This window comes from Rissa tridactyla, chromosome 10 (assembly GCF_028500815.1).
Source record: "Rissa tridactyla isolate bRisTri1 chromosome 10, bRisTri1.patW.cur.20221130, whole genome shotgun sequence".
Taxonomy (NCBI): Eukaryota; Metazoa; Chordata; class Aves; order Charadriiformes; family Laridae; genus Rissa; species Rissa tridactyla.
Window position 1 is genome coordinate 10,632,978 of NC_071475.1, and position 19,161 is coordinate 10,652,138.

A 19,161-nucleotide genomic window follows, 5' to 3' on the forward strand; every position below is an offset into this window, starting at 1 on the left:
TGTAGGAAACACATTAATATTAACGGTAAATTAAAAATAAAATTCCACAGGCTCTATATGGATCCTGTTCTTTTGAAAGCCAAATTCTGAACATTTCAACAAACATGCATTCATTTTTATTTTTTTTTACAGGACCTAAGGTAATATTCGTCCTCAGAGCTCAGTGTGAAAACTAATTGATGGCAAGCGGGGTATGGTGAAGAGTCTTCCAATAAAGTCAAGTCCAAATAATTACTTTTATAGTTGAGGTATCTGAATAAGGACACATAAGCTTAACTGGAAGCCTATGAAATCTAAAACTTCAAATAATTTAACTTTGAAATATAACTCAATAAAAAAGAACCCGGCAGATACAAGCAATAATGACCAAAACAGCCTGCATTGCCACTTCTCAACAAAAAAGAAAAAAGAAAAGTAAAACTATCATCTCCATAAATTAACAAGTGTCATACTCACTGAACAATGGCTTGTCCTCTGCTCAGACCTTTAATTTGTGTATAATGCTCTATTACTCTGTCCTCACTGCAAAACAAGCACAAAACCCTATTTAGAGGCTCAGTGACTTTTTTCATGTGTGACGGCATCTGTCGAAATTCAGACGCCTGCTCAGCATGCGGAGAAGCATCCCCTCTGTACAGTTCTCGCTCGGGTTTTACATTCTGTTTCTTACTGATTTCTTTCCCACCCTTCATTAAGCAGTGTGGAGCTGCCTGGCTGATCCCTGCCATCGCATGCCACGTTCCAGACTAATTAACGAATCATTTCGGATCAGCCTGCTCTGCCGCAGATGCTGCTGCAGAATAATGGTACTAACTGTATAAATTCATTTTCACATTCTAAAGGACCAAAACTTCAAAGGATGGTTAATGGTCCATATGTAAGACAGAAGAAGTTAAACCAGAAATGTTTTCCTTCCATTGTATTTTCCCCTGACATTTCATAGGTGAAGAAATATAGATTTGTCAGCAATGACCTTTTTGCATTTTTCCTGTTATATACTTCAACATTTTGTTCTAGTGGAACGCAAAATAAAATATGCATTTGTCAGACACTTGAAAGCAAAGAAAAACCCAGCAGTATTCATTCTGAAAAAAACCCCAAATCATAAGTAAGTACTGGTAGACTTAAAAATCCATAAGGTACACACAAAAAAAGCCAAACAAATGAGGGAGTCAAACTTGCACAAGGGCATCAATTACAAGGAAACAATACAGTTGACTCATCCCAAACGCCGTGTTCCTTTACAGCAGATTCAAGCCACAAAACTGGACCTTTCTGTTTCCAGCTTTTCCACCGTATTGTCTCCCCATGTCCCGTTGAAGAGAGCGGCTGGGTGGGCATCCGGCAGCCAGCCAAGGTCAGCCCACCACAGAGGCTCTGCTGCGTGACAGCTGAAGAGCAAGGTGCTCTTTGCAAACCCAGGTTTGGCTGGAGTTCAGATTTCAGCTCTTTCTAGCCATATAGTCCCCATATATTCTGATCCAGCAGTTCCTCATCCCGCAAGTTAATTTGAACAAATATTCATTGAGGGATTTGCATCAGATTTCACGTAGTTTATAACCTTCTAAAAACTGGAAATGCTTGAACATGAGCTATTAACTCCGAGTCCTATGTCATACAGGCTGAAAGAGTTTGCAAAACTGTTTAAAAGTGATCTTGTCAGTACCGTTCATAGCAACGATTTACATTTTAAATTAAATAACTCACCAGTAAGCAAGCGATGGATGCTCCTGCAGTGTCTTGGTAGGAAAGACAGGCAGTGTCTTCAGGTCTTTTCTAGTGTTTTCATCACTAAAAAACAAAAATGGCACAGCATCACTGCTAGTGAATCATAGATGCTATCGCTAGTTTCATCAGAAGGAAAGGGCTGTATTTGCTACCCAAGAACACAGTGCATTGCCCCATATCAGGCTGTCATAGCAACGTAACTCTATAGGCCCTCTCACATGACAGTGATGTATATGGTGTCATGCAGACTCACGGTGTAACTCGTTATACGGCCACGTGATTCTCAGGCCACTGCAGTGGGAGCACCATATCAGTATTTACTTTGCACACACTCACTCTATTTGCTGAGTGCAGAAAGAGGCCTGAAACAGCTGCAGACCGAAAGCCTCTGCCCAAAAGCAAGACTTGTAGTGATAATTTTTGCTCTAGAATCCTACCTCTGGACAATACATTTCACGAAGCAGCATGGTGTTTGTCAAATCTCAGAGTTCAGCACTGATCTGATTCAAAACAAAGGGTTTCAGTTCGTATACTTTCAAATATTTTCACTGAAAATAGTTTCCCTGGACTGCTTGTTCTACAGAAAGTTCAAATATTTTGGACTCCAGGCCCAGCCTGGAACAAAATAAAAGGGGTTGAAGTATGCGAATGCAATTTGTCACAAAAAACCCCCAGCAGAATATTTAAAAACCTATTTACAAGCACGAGTAGAATGGTTAATATTTTCTCCTTATATGCTCCATTAATTAATCAGCTGAAACCTGCACGCCCCATTTCTGCAGGATTTCTGCGTGCCTTCGCAGAGGCGCCAACAAGCATGAACACGACTTTTCTATGTATGGAATGCATCAGTCATGTCCATCAGCATCCGCCTCGACCTCTGCATCCAGGCTTTCCTTGAAGGTGTTTTCCTGCTCCCGACCTCTGTTTTCATCTGATTCCACTATTAGAGAGTTCATCCGAGCTACATTCCCTCTCGTCCCCCAAAATGAGCACCCTGTGCATCAGTAGAGTGGTCCAGAGCACAGAAATCTGCTCCGTGGGCACCGCGGATCAACCCCCGCAGACAGAGAAGGCAGCAAACCCCTACCATGTTTCAGTCTCACGCAGCAGATGTCACATGGAAGACACAGTAAATTAAAGCTTTTTGTTCCTCCGCAAGCATAGGCTAATCGCTCTGCAAGCTTCTTCCCCAGCCCTGACAATGCGCCTCAACCCTGACTATGGGAGACCACCTCTGAGGATGAGGAAACAGTTCAATCAACAGCCTATTTATTCTTCAGCGTCTTTGATGAAGTTGCCAAGAAGGGGGTCAATTAGCACCAAGGAGCTGTTGCTGCTGAGCTTTGCCGGGCCAGCGCTCTTCTGTCAGGAACATGCACTTTTCTTTGCAAGCTGGCCAGCACCCAAGTGCCACAAACAGGGACATCTGGGCAGAAAATCAGGATCTCTCCTCCCAACACTCAAATACAGCCAACACTCACAAAAGCCAAGGGGATTTTATTCACCTCTTAAAAGCCCGTTTTGATGGGATCAAAAGGCTGTAGGACATCTCAGCTCGCAGTGAGAAGGTAAATTGCCAGCGGTTTGTAGGGACACATTAAAAACACAGACAGAGCACACCCTCCTGAGGAATCAGAAACCAGAGCAGAAAATAAAAAAAAACACAAAACAAAAAACCAGGCCCTGAGCAACCTGGCCTGATCTCCCAGCTGATGTCCTTAGAGCAGGAGGTTCGGCCAGACAACCTCCTGAGGTCCCTTCCAACTTAAGTCACAGACTCTCAGAATAATTGATTATTAAAATAAAAATCTCCTCCTATTTTTAAGCCTGACTCATCGCTGCAATGGCTGCTGTAGCAGTCAGGGTTGGCAGGGAAATGCAGTGAAATAGGAGAGGTTTTGGAAGGAAGCAATAATAAAAAAAAAGCTCATTTTCACCAAACGAAAGGGCTGGTCCTCTAAATATAGATTCTCAACCCACAATACTCATAATCAGAGGTTTAATGGCTGCTCTCTAAACCCCTATTTAGAAACCTCGTTGGTAGTGAACAACAAAACACCCAAGTGAGGGCTGAAACACTAACGAGACTGATGCTAGGAGGCAAGAGCTGACCTCCGGCAGAGGCAGCTGGGCAGGAGGGACAGGTGACTCCCCAGCTGTCACCACCGCAGCTGGGTGGAGAGGTCCCAAGCCCTCCTTTGCCAGCCATCACAGGGCCAGTAGCCTCCCCGTCACTAAGACTCCACAGAAATGCCACGAATCCTGCCAGCTATACACTATTGTGCTCTGAAATGCCACCTTTTGCACAATTTGTGGCCTCCAGTGGGGCTACTCGCCTTCCCGTTTGGCTGTTGGTCCCCTCACCACTGGACCTGGCTGAGTAGCTACTTACTTCATCCCCATCAAATGCCAAAACCAGGGCGCCAGTTAAGCTTGAGTAATGAGTAGCAGCTCATCAATATGGAAATGTCTACCACTGAATTTAAACCGAGCACCAGACAGCACACCCACCTCCCCGACAAGGTCTTTGGGCTCTGAGCTGGGACATATAGTCACCGAAAGGGCACAGTCACGTCTGTGCCATGACACAGGGCACGTCCCTCCAGCACTGACCCGGAACCATGGGCGCTGGTGCAGTTTGTTAGAAAGCAGAGTCCAGAGACTTACAGCAGAGCTGGACCTTCTCTGTTCTTCTGCCAACCTACAAACCCATCCAACTTCTCGCAACAACAGAGAATACAAGGGCAAAGTTGGCCCTTGGGACTTGCCTTCCCGAAGGGACTCAGATTCAGACACACGGTCCCATCCATCTGCAGCTGAAGGGAGTCCATCAAAACAGATTTATAAGACCTGAAAGTCTCTGAGAAGCCACATGAGGATTTTGGGTTTTTTCCTGCATAATTGTAAGATAAATCATGAAACAATCCTAGAAAAATGTAAAAGACCTGGGAGAAACAGGGCACACCTCTTTGTGCGCTGTATGCCTTCAGACAGCACAGGCTGGCACACAGAAAGCCCTGATCTGCTGACTGTGCACCCAAGGATTAGCATTTGGGATGATTCACGGCTTCAGGGATAATAAAAGCCTCAAATAGTCCTCCCCCTCCTTCCACAGAGTTCATTATCACTTCATCTGCACCGAGGAGCCCAAGCACGTCTCCCCTTGACCTTCAGGATCACTTTCCCAAGCCCTCCAAGACCCAGCCGTTCCCCAGAGGTGACAACTCCAGATAGCAGGAGAGACGGTTTGAATTATTACCTGTTCCTGTTTGGTTTCACAACGATCACAAGGCGATACAGGAATCACAGGGCAGACAGCCGCGGCTCCAGATGTCCAACGGTCTATGCTATCTACCAGCCAAACACACCAGTGTTGTATCTGGCATGTCCATGGTCTCGTCAGGGCAGGAGGACGACTCGGCTGTCAGGCGGAGAGGCCCACTTGCATTTAATCTGACCTCTGCTACGGAGGGGGCTTCTTGACTGGTGGTTCTTGGCATAATTTCAACACATAAACTTAAACCGCCCAGAGTCAACGGGATTGAATACTTTTGGCAAAAGGTTTGTTTATTCCCCAGAAGGGGAATATAGGAAACTCATCTGAAGTATTTTTCCACTATGGAGAAGGCTTAAAGAAAACCAGCAGATGGACCCTTTCCTTCCCATTCGACCCTCTAAATGGGAATTTTCTCTCTATCAGACATTCAAGCAGAACTTGAATTGACCTGGGCAGTGTAAATGAAAATCTGCATCAGACCCTTCTCATGCCGAACTTCAGGTTACTTTCTTGGTACTGTCCTTATTTGATTTTCTGTCCTAACATGAACAAACATAGGGCAAGATGCTGTCCCTAGCAGCATGCCCTGCTCACCAGTGCCAGCGCTATGGAGATGGAAGGGAAGATTGTCTCTAAAATAACCAACAGCAATATTTAACCACGTACCATACCACGAATAGAAGTTCCCACATTCAAACTTACTATCTCAAGCAGCAAACCAGGACCAATCCCACAGGCTTCCCACAACCCACTGATGTTACAGTGAAATTTTAGGCATCTTGCTAAAACCCCACCAGAAATCTGGGAAGGAACCAAGCCAGACTATCGTGGGGTGCTCTGCCTAAAGCACATTACTGAAAATTAAAGAGAGACTTGCATATTTATGCTCCCAGAAAGTGCATCTTCACAGTTTGTAATCAAGTGATAGGACACTCCCTGCCAGGCAAAGATTTATAGAACTGTGCTAATTAGGACCATTTACCAACGGCTACCCAGGCTCCTCCCCACGCCCACTGTCAAAAACATCTTATGCCTGTTGCTAACACAGGTAAGAGCTAAGATGCAATAAGATGTGATTAATGAGATTAGCATAAAATGTGAAAAGCAATAGACACACCCAGAGCACCAACTGTATTGGATTACAATATAAAAGCTTATCAGCCCACATCATCTTTGTAAATACTAACAACTTGATAAGGACAGGACTTCAGACAACTTTTAACTGACTACAGTGATGGCAGGTGTGTCTGCCTCTGCTGAATTGTGTTGATAACACTTTATAAAGTAGGAATTTATCACCTGGGAAAGTGCATTCTATAGTGATTTTCCTCTGTTCTCAAAGCCCCTTGACCTGACATAAATACTTGCTCTTGTGTTGCTATGTGATCATTAGAGTAAGTCAACTCCTGGGTCTTTCTGAATGTCACTATTTTGTATTTGGCTAACTCTTCAAATGAGCTTTAGGCACAGCATAGGTAGAATTTAAGAGTGGCCTTGTTTTTAGAAAATAACAACCAAACTCTCAAGTTAACCTGAAAGTTATTATTTCATGGACACCTAAAAATTGGCAGACACTTCTGAGAATCACATGTGAGCTACAAGGAAATACGGAGTTTCCCAGCTAAAGGGCAATATGGTATTACCCTGCATCATGAAGATGCTTCCAAAACTTTCCATTAGGATTTTTCTTCTTATTCTGTTCAAGATATTTAGAGATAGCAAAACAAATAGAAACAGCACACAATTAGATTTGATACTTAAAAGCCAACAACCTAAGTTTTCAGAAGGCTGGTCAAGTTACTCATATGATGTTAGTAAAGGTCCAATTTCTTCAGAATAACCACTGAATTCCTTTGCTATGTGATTACAAGCAATGCTATAACAGTACAAGAACATCCGGTGGTGCTGCCCACACCTCAGCTTGCTCCTAAGGTGACCTTCTTGAAGTGACCAGACTTGGGGTAGCATCACCAAGGTCTCCAGGGTTCACAGATGAGTGCCGGCAACACGGCCCGTCGCACTGCAGCTGGACTGCTTCAGCAACAGGTGCCTTTTCTGTAGGCTTTTGTTTTGTTCCAAAATAAATGGAAGGGCAGAGCATGGCAACCTCACACTCCCATGGAGGTTGTTCTGCCTTTCAATGTACCACAAGAAACAGCTGTGAGGAGGAAGCAGCAGCGTAACAGAGGGGAGAAAAAAAAAATAATGAGTGGGGTTAGAAGTGCAAGAGAAAAAAGACAGGGAAAGGAAGGCAGAGCGGGGAAGGTACAGGGAGAGCCGATGGATTTAGCAGCTTTCGAGTATGTCAGAGCAGCAGGATCCTGAAATGCGCTCTCTGACAAATCCTCTTTTGTGACAAATGCCAGACGTTTCCCATCATTTCCCAGCCTTACAGTTTATGGTCTGCTGGCACACTCAAGAAAGTTATTTTTCTATTGAAGGAAGACCAGGATCCGGAAAGGCCATGAACAAGGGGCTCCCGTTGGCACAGGACATCCAGAGCCCAACCTTAACCCCCGGCCAGCGGGGAGCTCAGCCTGGGGCAGGGCTGCAAAGTCTGCCACTTGAATACCAGATAGGAACCGCCTGCTCAGAAAGGTATTTGAAGGAGCTTTTCTAAGAGCCTTCCAAACTCTGTACGTGAAAAAGAACATGATAAGTAGTGCAGATGGCTTTTTTCAACACCCAGCTTGTCATACATCTACGCTGCGGCTGTGCTGTGGTGCAGCAACAGCTTTAGTTTCACAGCTCGAGAGGGACCTGCACCGAACACAACACTCTGTGCTCCAGGAAAATCCGTGAAAAATCTGAGTCCCGTGGCTGTGGCTGGACAACCCTTCCCCACGCTTAGCACAGGCTGGAACACAGCCTTGGACCTCCAGGCCTGACCTCCATCTCCAACCCTGCTCCTTTAGGTTAATTCCCCTGCTTCCCCAGCCCTGCCTGACCCTCTGAAAGAGCAGCAACAGCATCCACAGATCTCACAGGGGTCTGGTGACCCTCTGCATTGGTTTTTGGAAGGTAGACCAAGAGCACCATAGAAAGAGCAACGTTTCTCTTGTCAGCTCTATGTACACACCTCTCTATCTCAGGACACGGGGACCAGACAAACGAGAGCGCGAGCTGCTCCCAAAGCCACCTTGGTGGATGAGGCACCATTCATATTTCCACTTTGCAGATGAGGAATGGGGTGTTGAGGAAGCAGTTCTCCATGGCCGGGAAAAATCTGCGACCTGAACCTGCCCTAAATTCTCAGTTCTTCTACAGCCCTTGATGTGAAATAGGAATATTCCAAAGACAAAACCCTTTGGTCCTTGAGCACACCTACCACCGCAGATGGCTCCCAGTCCCATGGATCCAGGGCAGCACATCCATGTTGAGAGCACTGCTCACATCAACAGCACGCCTCCCCAGCCATCCCGTCAGCCTCGACAGGAAGCAGAGCAGCTCTGCTCTACCTGGGGATTTACTACAGAGCGAAAGATGGCTATTCACAGTTGATACAGCGCTTGAAGGATCCCAAGCCCTCCCTCAGATCAACAGACTGTTATTTCTAACATTCACCCTTTCTTCCTGTTCACACAAAAGTCAGATTAGCCATATTAGTTGTGGCGTTTTAGCATGTCTGAGTACAGCAGCAAAGTTTAAAGCGTGTTATCACAGCCCTGCGTGCTGATTCAGAGATATGTGGAAGCACAAGAAAAATAAAGTATCCAAGTAACGATAAAGAGCTGACAAATCTGCAAAAGCAAAAAAGCTGAGGCTGAAAAGCTGTTGTTCCATTTCCTCGAAGCACAAAATACACTCCACGTGATACATCCCAACCACCACAAGGAGGAAAAGCAAAAGAGATATTACTCTTTTTTTTTGCCTTATTTTTTTTTAAAATGAGGATGTTGTTCCGAGTCAGCCCAGACTCCTGCTCGCAGCCAATGGTGCAAGACTGGAGAAACTCTCTGTAGGCCTGACAAAGTTTTCCAGACATGCAACAGAAGGGAGGCGAATATGTTAGAGCACAAAAGCCATGAAATCTAATTTGACAACAGGAAAAGGCATTGTCCTTTAATGCTGAACCTGTACTTGAGGGAATTTCTAGCCATGCTGCTACTCCAAGCCTACCAGCTACGACAGCAACGTGTCTGACTTGTCCCCTGTGTCGGGGACAACTTTGAGGATGATTTTTTTCTGGCCCCGTGCTTGCCTCATCTCTTATCTGCTTAAAAAAACAAAAAAAAAAAAAGAGGACTGTAGAGGGGCACTTAAAGAGGACAAAACACAACCACCCCTTTGCCACCCCTCAGGAAACTGTACAAACATCATGTGTACGAAATCTAAAAATGCATGTTCCTTTACCAAACTGACACAGTTACATGTAAATATTCAATTTACACTGCCATATGCAAGTAGTAAATCCCATGAGATTAGGTTATTAAATTACTCAAAACAGCCTTCTTTTTTCCTCTCCACGTAATTCTTTGCTCATTTCACCCACAGTGCTTCCACCTAATTCATCTGCTGCATAATAAGCATACTATACAAATTCCTTGGGAGCCCTTGCAAAACTGCTTTAAAGTAGGAAACTGGAATAAAACATTAAAATTACATCATTGCAGAGACGATGCATGCTTTGGTCTGCCTTGAACTGTATGAATCTACAAGTAGCACTAGTACAAAAAAACAACTTGCTGTGGAAAGTCTAACAGAAAATTGGGGTCTTAGATACATATTTTTTTGCAATTGCACCTGGTTTACATAGTGAATTTGTACTTCTTATCGAAAAATAATGCACCAGGAGACAACAACAACATTTTCACCTCAGAACTGCTGTCTAAGTGCTCTGGGAGATGGAGCTCAGCATCCCCCTGCCCAGCTCCCCTCCGCAGGCTGCTTTCCCTCAGCTACCTGTTCCCCATGGCACACTGGGGTGTAGGACCCCAAAACCAAACTGCAGTGACTCCTCAAGAAAAGCAAGACTTGCACGCTGCTACAGAAAAATTACTGCAGTTTTCAACCAGCTTTTCTTTGAAGGCGGCATAAAATTCCATTAAGCAGAGAGCTCTTTGGGGAAGCGGGTATCCAATACCTGTCAAGCAGGGGAATCATTATCATTGTATGGAATACATAACAAACATGGTTTTCCCTAAACTTGCTTATTAACTACTTCGGTTCATTAGATGTTCCTAAATAAAGTGAAATAAATAATCGATCCCCCCAGCAAACAGGTTCTAACTTAATACATCCTTGCTCATCTTGTTTCAAGTTAGTTATTTACTGCAAAAGAGCAAGCTCAGGAAAGCACACAACTGGGTTTGACCCAGACAGAGTTAATGGTTCATGAGCAAGCGCCCAGCAAGGCATTTAAAGAAAAAGTGTGCAGAGTGGCAGCTGAAAGGCAAAATACACAATGACTCAACTCGGCAAACAAGCAGCCACGGAGCACAAGGAGCACAACTGCAGCGGCAGTGCTGCGCACTGATTTCCAGCGAGGAACCACAGCCCACGGGGAGCAGCGGGTCACGCTGGAGAAAGCCACTGCAAGTATCAGTGCGCAGGCATTTAAAGAGTGCACTTACACGGAAAAGGAAATCGAAAACTAAACCACAGTGCTGCCTATGACAGGCACCAGATGGATGCCTGGAGAGTGAATCCTACGGTGATCCACCAGCTCTTTTGTGTCTCCCACCGATAAACACGGAAGAAAACCCCCAGGGGCTGAAAGAGGCATCGAGACTGCCCAGATCCTTGGCCTCTGCTGGAGACCCACACAGATGTCCCCTGGCAACCCATCCACAATCCCAACGGTCCTGGAAAAGAGCTTCCAGTGAATGGTTCACAACTGGGCTCCTTCCCCAACGGTGCAGCCTAAGAGGAGCAGGTCTGTGGAGCAACAGGGTTTGTGCTGGAGACCTGACACCCACGCTGTACCCATTTCAGGGCTTTCTTTAGGCCATCTCTATCCCAGCCCCGCAGCCTGAGCACCTGTCAGTGGCTGGCACACACGAGGTGGGCTCCATCCATGCCACCAGACCCACCTTGAGCCCCCTGCGACCTTTCCAGGATGCAAACCTGGAAGAGGGGAGCAGGAACAACTGGGAGATTTGGTCCAAATTTGTGTTTCTGCTCCAACCCCAGTCCTGCATATGGCCACACCTGGAGATTTGGTCATATGAACCTGGCGAGATTTCCAAAAACAGGCTGGACAAGCTGCCTCGAACAAACCTCAGGTGTGTCCCATTTCTGAAGCTACCTTAACCTTGGGGTAAGCAGCACAGTGAACAGGCGCTCTGCCATCAGACAATTAACAGCTTCTTTCAGACAGCTAATTTCTAGCACTGCCCACATTATCCTTTCCACATTCTATTCTATCAAGAGATTTTCCAATTTGTCTGGCAAAACAGTCACCTTCCCAAACAAATGCTACGCAAAAATCTAATAGTCAGCGCTCACTCTTAATTAGGAGCAAATTATTAATACCAGTTTTCTGCACCTAGACCAAGCACTTCATTTTTTCCCCCTTCAGTAAAGTTTTCAAATTCAGGAGTTTCTGAACCAATTACTCCATAGCTGCAGTTCACAGGAGTATCTTTCACACAAACCTTTTTCCTTTTACAAACTCTGTTTATCACCCATGTAATGATAAACCCCGGTGCCTTGCACATGTCAGCTATCAGGAATTCATTATTTTGTCTGTGTTATGTTATACCAGTCGGGAGTTATCTTTGCAGCCCACAGGCCAGAATCAAAATCGAATGCGTCAGCTATTTAAAGAAAATAGAAGCCCTCCTCCAGCAATTTAATTAACTTTCAGGGAGCACGGCTGGGTTTCAGTCCTGGAAACATTACTGGGGAAAATACGATCCAAGATTATCGGTCAGAAAATAAACTTTCTTTTTTAAAAGTTGCTTTCCTTATATAGTCCCTGTAGCTAATCTGATTTTAATAAACATTTTTCTAACAGTAGAAGGATAGCATCTAGGATATCTCGGTTGTAAACTCTTTCATCAAGCTACAAAGAAAAATAAAACTATATACTATTGTACAGCATTTTTGAGGGCAGATGTTTAGTCTGTAAACTAAATACAACTAAATCATTTATTTCCCAAGGAGGCAAGACTTTATGTGTTACATATTTACATGATGAATAATTACCAGACTATTATTTTGCTTGCCTGCCAAGACATTAGCTTTCTTTAAAATTTAAATAAAATTTCTAGAATAGAACATGGACTCTTTTCCCCCCCAAAACTGCGCCATGCCAGAAGCTGCAACTTGAGTCAAATTCTCTTTTTAAAACCCTTGCATAGAGTTTAAAACCAAAGATTTTTGTAAAACCAAGCTTGCAGCTTTTTCTGTTTTGTTTACAAATATGAGAGTGGAGGAGTACAATTAACTCATGCAGAGTTTCAAAACTGCTATTAATGACTAATACTTTGCTTTGGGTTCTTACTACAGGAGCTGGAGGAAAATTGACGGAAATTCAGTTTAAACAGATGCAATCAACTGGAAACTATAGACGAGTACTGAAAAGTGAAGACAAAGCGTTACATCCCTCCTCTCGAGCAAAATGTGCCCAATCATCGGACAAGGCGGCAGAGGGACAGGGATCTCCAGCATCTCAGACTTGCTGGGAGCATCACAGCTGCAGGACTCTGGGAAGAACCATGGCAGCCCTGACACTGTCCCATGGAAGGGGGAGCGGAACGGCTCACTGAGCAACCCTGCGACATGCTCTTCATCACACACAGGAGGGAATTACCTTGGCTAGGATCATCTGTTCGCTAAACAGGAAAAGGAACCGGGCATGTGGTGAGCTACACCGATGTGCGTGTTTGCTGTCATCTTCCTTCATTGTTCCTCCCGCAGTCATTTTAGACTGCCTTTGAGCAACCCGAGCTGCCCCAACAGGCACACAGGCAGTGGACGTGCTGCAGGTGCAATTTTGAAGCACGTACTTAAGTTTTATCAAGATGTCTTAAAAGCCAGGGTCCTCTCAAAGTGGGGCTTGGGTAGTTTATGTCACAAAAAGCCTCTTCAAATGATAAGGCGCATACCCTTGTCCTAACAGCCCAGCCCAGGACCCCAGGTGCTGCTGCAAACCACCTGCAATGGCCAAACCCCAAAGACCCTGCTGTTTTCATGCTGTCAGTGCTATCAGACTGCAAATCCCCCTCTGGAGTGATCTTTCTGGTGTAGAAATCATAAGTTTTTACTTTCTCCAAGCGGCCCACACGTCAGGTTTGCTCCCTGAAAATAAACAGATTTCAAAAGAATGCACTCAGCCCCTCAGCACGGGGTAGGGGAGGATGTTTCTCGGGAGATTGCTGCTCGCTGCCATCAAGACGTTATCTGAGAATTTGAGCAGTGGGCTGGGAGAAAGGTTACTGCAAAGCCGCAGGAGTCTGGAGCGTTCGGACACTGGTACTGATCTGCCTGTTCCCAGCCGAAGTCAGCGGGAATGCCGCACGGTGACCCCACTGCGGGACATGTCCCCATGGAAAAGCTTCCTACGGGATGTGTGAAAAATCAGCCAGGCAGAGATCCCCAGTGTTGTCTGGACTGGCCCATTTTTCACTTCCAGAAAGCTAATCTCTAGGACTTCAGGCAATTCTTGTATTTACCCGCATTCATTCAGCACTAATCCTATATTTAAAAAAATTAAAATTAACCCGTGTGTTCTCATGTAAGCAGAAATGGTGCAAGAGCCACATTCCAGAAAGTGATTCAAAGCGGAATTGCCAAACTACATCAAACATGCCAAACCCAAGACACTGCAAACAGAGGCACTGCTGCAAGGAGGTGTTCTTTGTATCAGGGCTAGTTTGGCAGGGGAGACCAGTCCCACAGTATCTTTAAGATACGCCAGTAATTAAGCTAGTACTTTATCAGCAGTGGTCCAAACGACCACTTGTGATATGTAACATGAAATTCCTTCACTTCTGGTGCGCTTGCTGGGCCTGGGACAGCTGGCTGTGCTCATTTGCTGTGGAGGCACAACACATGTTTTGTTTAATCGAGGAAACAATTGCTGCAGCTATTTTCATGCAACTGTTCGAGGAAGAGCTGCACTTGGGAAATCAGTCTTGTACCAACAGTGTTCTTCCCTCCAATTTTCTTTAAATACTTTGGAAGGTAACCACGGGCAATCCACTCCATGCAACCTGTCCGCAGAGGCATGGAAAATAACCACAGACGCAGTTCTTGGGCATGTGAGGCAATACTTACAAACCTATTTATGGCAAATGATAAGGAGTCAGTGTGAAGTTTAAACCACATACGGGAGGCTTTCACCCCAGAGGCAGTTTTTTAACCTTAATCCCTTTTCTTGAGAACTTCGAGCACGTGCCACCAGTTGCTACAGCTTAACCAGTTACTTCTTGTCAAGTGAATGGAGGTTCCCTGGTTATCTGTGCCTAAACTCAGTTAAGTTTAGGGTGTCTTAGTGTGTCCCTGTGAGATCAGGCAACATAAGCGGTCTTTCTAGTGAAAAAAGCAGCACACTGCAGCTATAAGCAATATCCCGTGGGTCACAAAGCAGGTATACAGCATGAATAGGAACAGAAATTGTACAGCCGGCCCATCCAGTTGATCTTGGTCACAAGGACATCTTTTCCTCCTGGCAGGCGTGACAGCACACCAACAAGAAGGAGGAGGCTGTGATGGACTTCACAGAGCATGTCCTTTAGTGGAGAAGGGACATTTGGAGAAGAAGGGGTCTCAGGCAGCAGCACTGGCACTTACTTGACAATGAAGGGAAAGCAGAGCATGTCACTGCCGCAGGCTTTGGCAGTTGGACGTGACTTGCTCCCTGCATTTGAGCAGACAGCTCTTTACTGTGCGTTTCCAAAGTATGGCTCCTGAAAGCCATTGTAGCTAAAGCGTAAACACACCTCTCTTCCCATATGGAAACGCAGCAAGTAGTAAAATATTAACGTGACCAAAGCCAACCTTCTGAATTTCTATTTGCTTAGTGAGCTGTTGCTAATTGAAGGTCTTTTCCCCTGGCTCTAACAGGTCCCAGTGCGACCCCACCTCCTGCGGGGGGATTATTATAACCAGTGTGTGGTAAAAAGTGATTTCCATGGGTAAGCCCAGTCTGATGATGCAGGATCAGACAGCTAAAGCCCAAGCAATGGGGTCGCACACCAGCTACAACAACTGTGGGGTCAAGTGTGGGAAGGGGGGAGGCCCCCAGGGCAGCTGCAGAAGAAAGCGGCTCATTGATGTCCAGCACGGGCAGCTGACAGGCTCTGTGTTCCTCCAAACGTGCTGCCACTGTACGGGCAGGGCTGGGGGCAAAGTCACCCCAGTAGACCCAAGCCACAGTGCACAGCATTTCTGGTAGGAAAGAATGGGAGCTTTCTCCCCATCCCACTTTAGCATTAGGGGAGGGGAGCAAAGCAGGATGGCCTGGAAAAAAAAAAACAAAACAAAAAAACCCAAACCTGTTTTGACTCAGAGCCTGCTCACAAAAGGCATTACTCACCCTGCAGACTCAGATTTTATCCAGCCCAGCAGCACATATCACTTTCTTCAGCCACTGCTTGTGGCTGGACTTTACCCCCATTTCTGATTGTTTGCAATACAATGCCAACCCAGAAAAACACATCCATCAAGTGCAGGAGTATTAGAAAGGAAAAATGTTATTACCTGGAATAGTCCCCTTTAGCTTCCTACAATTGAAAAACAGTGACAGAATTAAAACATGAGCTCTTCAAAAGTCCTCGATTTTCCCAGCATTGTTCACTTCCCCACTCCCGCAGCTCCATGGCCAGATCCTGACCCCAGCTACGCTCCCTGCAAAGTATGGAGGCTGCCTGCACGTATTCAAGAACGGAACCCGGCCCTTTACACTTCCAGCTGTAGATTATCCACCTACACCATAAATAAAACAGCTTCCAGAATGGGGATGAATTTCACGTTGCAAATTAAATGTCACTTTTACTGCACGAGAAGCGAAATACAATTCTCTCTCTGGCCGACCACATCCAGCTAAAGGTCGGCTTTACAAACAGGTCAGCACTTGAGAGGAATTGTGCTCGCTCGAGATGAAAACCGTTCAGGCAGATCAAGCCACTGCAGCTTTGCTGTAGCACTTTGTCACTGAGAAACTGTCACTGGGAAAGACCCCCCCTCAACATTTTAAAGGTAGACTTTTATTTCATGCAAAGTGATAAACAACCAGAGTTTAAGTCTGAGTACAACAAATCTCGATTACGAGAAGGAAAACCTGACATATTTCATCATAACAGAGGTATCAAAAACATATGTTCTGAAAGACTCACAGGCATAATATAGCAACTTTTGCTACAGTATTATACTCTTTTCTTCCCAAATCTCCAGAACATATTTAAATTAGAGTAAGTGATAAATTGGACAGAAAGCTGCCAAGGACTTCCCTTGATGAGTTTTTCCTCTTTCAATTTAAAACTCCCCAAATAGACATTTCTCTCACATGCCTACAAGGAAAAACAGCTCCCAACTTTTTTAGACACACCCCCCCCCCTCAAGTACAGAGACTATAAACAACGCTGCGTGGTTTTGTCTTCATAAAGGGAAGGGAAAAAAAAACCCAGAAAGGCAGCGGGGAGCTGAGCTAAAACAAGTCCACGTTGTCAGAAAACCGACCAAATCCCAGGAGGAAGAGCCGCTTACCTGCAAAATGAGGGCTGCCAACTTGAAGACGGTCTCACTCTCCACTTCAATCTGCCCCTGTCGCAGGGAAAGAGCAGGACATGAAGCCTGTGTGTCTCTGTGTGTGTGTCCCGCACAGCCCCGCACCGCCCCGGCCCGACGCGGGGCTCCGGGGGCCGCTCTCGGCACTGCGGGAAAGGCAGTGCCACCCCCAGTCCCCTCCCCGCATCCCCTTGGCAGCCACCCCCCTTTTGTCAGCATATACACAAACACAGCGGGACATCCCCTTTCTCCTCCCCCCAAGCCCTCCCCCTTTTTCTCCCCCTCGCGTGTTTTCTTTACAAATCTTTCTTTTATTGCGTTTTGCTGGACGCTGGTTTGCGTTACCGCGCCTGGCTGCGCACGCCTGGTCAGGGACCTGATCCCGCACACTGCAAAAAACCCCCGGCACACTGGCCATTGAAGCAGGGCAGCAGGGTTGAACCAGAGGTATTTTTATGGCTTGAAGCACCTCCTCAGGGCAGGGACCGCAGTTCTTTGTTGGGATGGTGGTATGCACACCCCTGATGCTAGATAAGCGATATTTATTAATCCCAAGAACAGCAGAACTAAGCTTCCTTTGCCCCACACGATCTGGATCTCAGAGCCTCCGGGTTCCTTGCAAGTGAAGTGTAGTACAATGTTGACGAAAAACTGCATGGATCCCCATGCTGTAAATCTCCTGTGTTGACCCCACTCCAAAACCAGTCCTGTCCTGACAGCGCTACACGCTTGGTGACAGTTGATAAATGCCAAAACCATCAAAACTACACAAGGATCCTTTTTTTTCCCCCCTGCTTGGAGGCTTAAGTAGAGTCTTTCAAAGTTAGTTTCTTACAAGCAAAACCCCTGGTCTTGGTTCTATACTGGGACTAGCAGTAGCACTGGAAGAGTAAAGGAGATGCACTTACAGTTGGACTCTTGGATTATCAAAGCTACTGCACCTACTGCAGTATATCATCGAATTGTTAGGGTTGGAAGGGACCTTAAAGATCATCTAAGTTCCAAACCCCCTGCCCTGGGCAGGGACACCTCCCACTAGATCAGGTTGCTCAGAGCCCCATCCAGCCTGGCCTTAAAAACTTCCAGGGATGGGGCTTCCACCACCTCTCTGGGCAACCTGTTCCAGTGTCTCACCACCCTCATGGTGAAGAACTTCTTCCTAACGTCCAGTCTGAATCATCCTGTCTCTAGTTTTAATCCATTCCCTCTAGTCCTACCATTCCCTGACATCCTAAAGAGTCCCTCACCAACTTCCTTGTTGATCTTATCGATCTTCTGCAAGTGAAGATAGTAGACGCCATGCCAGTCTCCCACCACCAAGATCCCAACACATCCTTTGTCCCCAGAATGAATGAGGGGACAGAGCAGACCAAAAGCTGAAATAGTGCCAAAACCAGGGTAGCAGGAAGATCTACAGAATTACATACAGATACAGGGACATGACATCTCAAAAATATATAGGGCACATCTGGAGCTGAGCTAATTTACCACAGCTGCAGGTCTGGCCCACAGAGACTAAATTCAAAGGTGAACAAACAAATAATTCAATTTTCATGGAAGGGAAGTTGTTTTTTGCCAGCTTTGTCATCAATAAAACATTCCAGCAGCAGCGCTCCCCCGGGCTGCTCTGCAATGGCAGACTACAAGGAATTTCCCCTTCCCAACAGGTGTGGCAACAGCTATGCAGAAGTAGCCTCCAAAGCATTCCCAGACATATTTTATTAGAAGAAGAGGAGGGGCACATCACAAATTAGGAGAAAAAAAAAAAAAGCGCTACAAATTCATCCTTCCTTCAGTTCTCTTTCATGTTGATGCTTAAGAGAAGAGGTAAGGATTGCAGCCCAGACACTCTTCACGTAGGTGCAATTTTAAGGCAGTTTGTTACTTCCAGGTCTGTATCAGGTTAGTCTTTGTCATGCACATATGAGCTGCCCTTTTTTAGCTGAAATTGCATCTGCTCAAACAGCCTCTGAGGCCAACTGTGGGGCAGTGGAAGGATTACGGGAGATCAGGTCATCCCAGCCCCGTGCTCTGCTGCACCGGCATGAGAAAATGCCATCGCAGGGAACCTCCGCTCAGCAGGAAAGACGGGCTCTAGCTCAGCAAAGCTGTCCCTGCACCACAAAATCAGGGAAAACAGGGCCAGAAGGACCTTAAAAACTCATCAAGACCATCTCCCTGCCCCAAGGCAGAATCAGCTACATGCGGCTGGTCACCTCTTACACATACAAGAAACTCATCGAGATTTAAATACCTAAATGTAATTCTCACATCAAAGGCCCTCTTTGTTACTGGCTCCAAGGAAAACTGTGTTTTACCAAAACTGCAGCAGCGAGTCTCTGCTGACCCATAGCAATAGCTGCTGCTGGCCTTACAGGGGTGTTTGGGGCCTAATAACCCAGCACCTCTTCACTTTCATCTTCAAAGCACCTCACCACCATTAACTAATTAGCAATAGTAATTACGAGGCTGCTTTTCTA

At 45.8% G+C, this 19,161-nt stretch overlaps 1 protein-coding gene across 5 annotated transcripts in view; it reads right to left on the reverse strand.

Moving 5' to 3' along the window:
• Positions 1-19,161, reverse strand: part of FRMD4B (FERM domain containing 4B) — a 135,957-nt gene that overhangs the window by 27,389 nt on the left and 89,407 nt on the right. For 4 of the 5 annotated variants that reach the window (XM_054216189.1, XM_054216191.1, XM_054216188.1 and 1 more), the window contains exons 6-9: positions 16,661-16,717; positions 15,656-15,678; positions 1,708-1,791; positions 457-522 (exon numbers count right to left, since the gene is read on the reverse strand). In XM_054216189.1, coding sequence (XP_054072164.1) covers positions 457-522; positions 1,708-1,791; positions 15,656-15,678; positions 16,661-16,717 — 230 coding nt within the window. The remainder of the gene's footprint in view (positions 1-456; positions 523-1,707; positions 1,792-15,655; positions 15,679-16,660; positions 16,718-19,161) is intronic. The other variant, XM_054216192.1, reaches the window with a different exon arrangement.